The sequence below is a fragment of the Chenopodium album genome, chromosome 3 (assembly GCF_948465745.1).
Source record: "Chenopodium album chromosome 3, dcCheAlbu1.1, whole genome shotgun sequence".
In the NCBI taxonomy this organism is placed as follows: domain Eukaryota; kingdom Viridiplantae; phylum Streptophyta; class Magnoliopsida; order Caryophyllales; family Amaranthaceae; genus Chenopodium; species Chenopodium album.
The window spans coordinates 81,432,078-81,438,486 of record NC_137836.1 but is presented as its reverse complement, the minus strand read 5'-3'; the positions used below and the strand labels follow the sequence as shown (position 1 = coordinate 81,438,486).

General features: G+C 31.8%; 1 protein-coding gene across 1 annotated transcript; it reads left to right on the top strand.

Annotated features, from left to right (window-relative positions):
- Positions 1-2,179: 2,179 nt before the first annotated feature.
- LOC145619522 (cationic peroxidase 2-like) lies at positions 2,180-3,988 on the top strand. The gene is made up of 4 exons (XM_081674236.1): positions 2,180-2,550; positions 2,676-2,855; positions 3,020-3,185; positions 3,282-3,988. Exons 1-4 carry the CDS (start codon positions 2,308-2,310, stop codon positions 3,692-3,694), a joined length of 1,002 nt encoding a protein of 333 aa, XP_081530362.1. The 5' UTR covers positions 2,180-2,307; the 3' UTR covers positions 3,695-3,988.
- The last annotated feature ends 2,421 nt before the right edge of the window (positions 3,989-6,409 follow it).

Here is a 6,409-nt window from a genome sequence, read left to right as displayed (position 1 = left end):
CTTCTCCTCTTTTAGGAGAGAATTTCCTTTTTTTTTTTTTTCCTTTTTAGATACTTTAAAATTGTTTCATTGGTGATGAATTATAAAATTTATCGATAACAGTCAGATGAAAACATCCTTACGGCTAAAATAATCATTGGATTGTCTGTCTCCAAAATTGTTGTATATTATAAGCTTTCCCATATAAGCAAAAGATGTTCCACACATAAAATTTTTATTTGATTCAATATATTATTTTTTCGAATATTTATGATTTTATGTACATATCTTGTGACTCTTTATTTATTGATTAATTTTATTAATAAAAAAAGTTACTAGGACTTGCTATAACGAATTGAACATTAGATGCGTACATTGGAGGCTATTAATTTCAATGTGCCAATTCAAATATTTATTTATTTATCTTACACAAGATAAACACAAGAGGATTACAGAATATTATTATTCGAAAATGCAAGTAGGTTGTATTTGCGTGCTGCAGCCCTTTCCAATCAAAAGTTAAAGCATCAATGTAGAGTCTACAATTATTGATAAAAAGCTTATATTACCAATTTTATTTGCAAGTTGTAGGAAAAAAAAAAAAACAGTTACAATCAATTGATGTGTGATTCCATAATATGAGTAGTAGTTTTGCCTAAAAAACCAATTATTGTTTGCATATGCAGCAAATGATTTATGACACTCGCCCTTATCTCTTAAGAACAAACTTTGACCACTAAATTTCACTTCTTCTATCCTAAACGATTATTTCGTTGGACATTTTATGGTCAAATGAGGTATTTTATTTGGAATGAAAGTAATTTATTCTGTATTTAGTAGCAGGAGTGGAAGCATGTTTCTTCTAGTCCAAAAAGTTGAAACAAGACCCTGTTCACTTTACCTTAAAAAAATAATATTCAGTAAAAGTAATTTTAGTTCAGTAAAATTAATTTCAAGTCGGTAAAAATAATTTCAGTTCAGTAAAAATCAGTAATTTAATGAAGAAATATAATAGAAAATCAATAAAAATAAATTTAGTTCAGTATAATTAATTTAAATTCAGCAAAATTAATTTCACTTCAGTAAAAATAATTTCAGTTTAGCTAAAATAAGACGAGTTGAACGGACCTAAATTTTAGTAACTTTTATTTAATTAACATAACAATATCACGTAGGGCACTTTAAAATTCCCTAAATGTTGCATCATGACCATCATCCAATAATTATGAGTAAGTTTAGGTTATTTGTGCAACAAGTAAGTCTTGATCGATAGGTGATGGCTAAAGATGCCTAAAGTACATTCATCTTTCATTCTTTCCATGCAAGTCAAACTTTAACGAAGGAGGAAGAAACTCAGCATCAGCCAGAAATCACGACGTGTACGTTTTATCTAGCTACTAACTTATAATTAGCACATCCCATTTTCAAGATTATTTTATAATTAATGAATTAATTAGCACTATATATGTATATTATACTTCATATATCATAGCTCATTGTCGAGTGACTAATTTTTATACCTTCACTTGTCACTTCAAAATTCAATAGTTTGTTGAGTTCCAAATGTCTTTGCATATTACGTATGTTGAAAAAATGTTTAGGATGAGAGTTCTTCTAAACAAAAAGGCTTAAGATGCGACTTTTAATTCCAAATGATTTTGGTATGAAGCCTTTTATTTTCTCATGTACACTCAATTAAAGCGGATAAGAATTGTTATTATCATTAATTAATTAGTTTGGCATGTTAAATTCTATACGGTTTAGTATTTCCTTAGATGCAACTACCATGGAACATATCAACAACAACGACAAAGTCTTACTCCCAAAATAATTTGGGATCGACTAACATGAATTGTCATAAGAAATCGTACGATATACTGAAACGAACATGACAAAATTGTACGATATACCAAGGAACACATAGCATATGAAAATAATTCAAATTTTAATTTTTACAAGTATTACAAGACACTTCCTTTAAAAATACACAATTACAACGTTTATTAAACTGCAATATATTGGTTTAAATTTAACATAGTACATAGGGTGGCGGCTGTCTAGTGTTTGATATTTACCATGCTACGTACGTTTAAATATTCATAGCCGACAACTTTATCTTGATGGCTAAGCACGTGATTATAATTGTATAACAACTCCCTTAGGAAAATTCAACCCAAACACCTCCAAACATTACTTTAATTCACTATAAAATGTGGATAAGTTGCTCACTCAATTTCATTATACCAAGCTACTAAACTTAGTAGTGTATATATATTTTTTGTGTCGATTCAAATAACAAACTAAGGTAAGTGAGCATATTTAGAGACAATGAAGAGAACCTCGCAATCTTCAGTGCTCTTTCTAGGGCTCATATTAGTGACCCTAGTTGGCCTTGCCCATTGTCATGCTCATAGTCCTCATGGACAACTTAAAGTTGGTTTTTATAATGGCAAGTGCGGTGGACACAACGTTGAAAAGGTCATTTATGATGTAGTTAAGCAAAAAATTACTGCTGATCCAGATACAGTGTCTGATCTTGTTCGTGTATCATTCCACGATTGCTTTGTTAGGGTTTGTTCTTATAACTTACATAATTACTTCAGTCTTTTAATTATCTATTACAAGGTTAATCTTGTTCATTTTAATTTATAGCTTATTAAACATGTTTCACTTACTTGTGTGATTCAATTATAAAGGGATGTGATGGATCGATATTGCTCAATGGAAAAGATACAGAACAAACAGCGCCAATTAATAAAGGGCTTGGTGGTATCAAGACTGTTAGTGATATTAAGGAAGCAGTTGAGAAGGTTTGTCCAGGAGTCGTCTCTTGTACAGATGTTCTTGTTATAGGTGCTAGAGCTGCAATTTCCTTGGTAAGTTAATAAAGGATTACTTGTTTAGTTGTTGTACGTATATATACCTAGATTTTGCTTCATATATGTTTAATTGGATGCTCAAGCTCTAGACTTTCTAAGGGTAAAGTAAGCAATAATGATAAAAGGACATGCCAACATAATTTTGCTTGGTGTGAATGTAGGCAGGAGGAAAATGGTATGAAGTAGAAACCGGAAGAAGAGACGGAGTTGTTTCACGTAAAGATGAAGCACAAGCAAACATTCCTCCACCAACAATGCCAGTACCTCAAGCCATTGAATTGTTTGCTAAGAAAGGACTCAACAAGCATGATTTCGTCGTACTTTTAGGTAAATATAAACTATCATTTGTATGATCTAATTGAAAATTATTATATCAAAATGAAGTTGTTTTTATGGTTAATTTTGTATACATTTTACTTACAGGTGGACATACTGTTGGAACTGCACATTGTCACTCATTCAAAGAGCGTTTATATAATTTTCGAAATACCAAAAAACCAGACTGTACTATTAGCCCATCTCTTCTCCAACTTTTGCAAAAGATATGTCCTCTAAATAGTAAAATTGACAATGAAACATTCCTAGACCAAACAACAAATAGCCACTTCAAGATTGACAATGCTTACTACAAGCAAATTCTAGCACACAACGGCGTAATGGAGATTGATCAAAACTTGGCATCAAATCCCTCTACTAGAGGCCTAGTTATCGGACTAGCCAAAAGCCCTAATCAATTCCTAGACCAATTCGGTCCGGCCATGGTCAAGATGGCTAGGATTGGAGTTCTCACAGGCAACCAAGGGGAGATAAGAAAATCTTGTGGTTCCGTCAATTAGTTTAATTTCTCAATCCAATTTTAATTTTTGTCATTTGCTATTTGTTATTATTTGTTGTTGTTGTGGTTGTCGTTGTTGTATCAATAGAAGGTGGGTCGTAGCAAGTTGATATGCATGGGAAACTCCATGTGGTAATGCGCTGAATTAGATTCATTCATCATTGCATTACCTAGAAAAAAAAAAAGTAGGGACATATTTTGTTAACCTTTATAAGTGCCATTATTATTCTATGGAATAATCAAAAAAAGTTTTAAAATTGTGTTTGCTTGTACGTAAGTACGCGACACAAACAAATAGTGTTTTGCCTTTTGCTCTCCTTTTCTAATCTTAATTGCATTCCAACTCCCTCAAAAAAATGTACGTTTTATTATGTCATTTGATATTATGATTTAATTAGAATTCTTGAATCGACAATTCAATCACAGTATTATTAGCCTACGCCCTAACCTTACTTTAAATTATTTATTGAGATGCCTCCTAAAAATAATTATAAGCAAATATCTCTATTAACATGTCACACGCACGCAAAAAGGCGTTACAAAACTAGTTAATACTGTATTAATAATAGTTATTTTTGTAATAATCTTCCCAATTTTACCAAAGAAGACGCTACGTCGCTACGCAAATATTAGTTAGAATATAACTGTTTAGGAACACTTTTTAATACGCACATACTCCGTAGAAGATTAGTATTAACAAATTTTGAAATTAAAATTTATCTTCACAATTTTAGATTAATTATTACATGTGCCATTCATGATTACTAGAAATTACATTAAGAATTTGATAGTGACTGGGGACCTAAGCCAAACAGCCAAAGCATCATCTACATGAATCGACTATAACTAAATAAATACATCTCATTCTCGTACATGTTGTAAAGAAGTGGCCTCCCTCTTTTCAAGATACCTTAATTACCAATTTTGGTCTGCCACATATATACTAAAACACATACTTGATCATTAACAAAATTAATTATCTAAGGGTCTGTTCACATTTACTTAATTCCAGTTCAATTCAGCTCTAATCAGTTCAGTTCAGCTCCAATCAGTCATTTCAGTTCAACTCCTAATTTCCCTCTCTCATAAAATATTCATTTCAGCTCAATTCAGTTCAGTTTAGTTTAGTTCAGTTCAGCTCCAATCAGTTCAGTTCATCTCAGTTCTGTAAATGTGAACAGGCCCTAAGATATGTAGCCAGCAAAAATGTCTTTGTATAAGACATTTGAAATTATTTATTATAGCCAACTCAACAATACATTCATACTAAACATATGTTTATATATATTTGTGAAAACATATGGTCAAATACAAGCGTATAAATTGTGTCAAAAGTCAAAATGAATAAAAAAACACGTATTGTTCGAGGAAGAAATTAAAGTGAAAAGTGATATAATTTACCTAGGTTAATAATACGAAGTATATAGCAACCGTGTCGGTGAAGCACTCAATATAATTGTGTTTTCAGAAGTCATAGTCCATAATAGAAATGAAATAAGAAGCTAGAGATATCTATCGATGCATGTGAAGCTATGAAATAAGACAAGTAGTACGTGAAGCTAGAAGACACCACTAGACAGGTTAGTTACGTTGATAATGATTTACGTGAAATAATTAATTTCATTTTTCAAGCATATTATATATATATATATATATATATATATATATATACATATATACGATGATTATTATTCGAGATATAATCTTGGATTTAAGTGGGGCGCAGCTTAGAGGTGGAGCCGTTTATTTGTTTGGACTTTAGAGTCGTAGTAATGCATGTCCTTAAGTCCTTTTTTTCTTTTTCTTTTTTGGTATATATATGTGTCAAATAAAATGCATGTATTGGGTATATATTACTATTCACCTAAGAATGCTTTACGTGTTGTCTTAATGAAAATGATGAAATTGCGGAGGTGTCATTTTAAGGTTAAAATCGTACACATTAATTAAAACATTATTCGTTGTGTTAGGCTATATATATATGACTTTAGGATCGGATTGAATTCACTTCGAGTCAATTTCAAGAATTTAGGTTTTGATAGTCAAATATCACCGAGCTAATTTTGTTAGGTTTAGATATAATATGGCAACGAACTAGCTAAAATTCATTCTTTGCAACTTCCATGCATTATATATTTGGAATTATACAAATTTTTGTATGTGGCTGGCCACATGGTGCGGCAAGAGTTACTTGTAGGGTGTTACTGGTTTTGTCAGGTGTTACTTGTAATCTGGAGTTACTTGTATGAGTGTTACTGGTTTTGGTCGGGGTTACTTGTAGGGTGTTACTGGTTTTGTCAGGGGTTACTTGTAGGTGTTACTTGTATTCTGGGGTTACTTGTATGGGTGTTACTGGTTTTGTCAGGGGTTACTTGTATGTGTTACTTGTATTCTGGGGTTACTTGTATGGGTGTTACTGGTTTTGGTCGGGATTACTTGTAGGGTGTTACTGGTTTTGTCAGGAGCTACTTATATGTGTTATTTGTATTATAGGGTAGCTTGTATGGCTGTTACTGGTTTTGATCAGGGGTTACTTGTAGGGTATTACTGGTTTGGTATGAGATTTTGGTCTTGAGTTACTTATAGGAGTTACTCAGAATACAAGTAACCCCATGATACAAGTAACACATATAAGTAACCTCATAATACAAGTAACCCATACAAGTAACCCCAGAATACAAGCAACACCCTACAAGTAACCCCAGAATACAAGTAA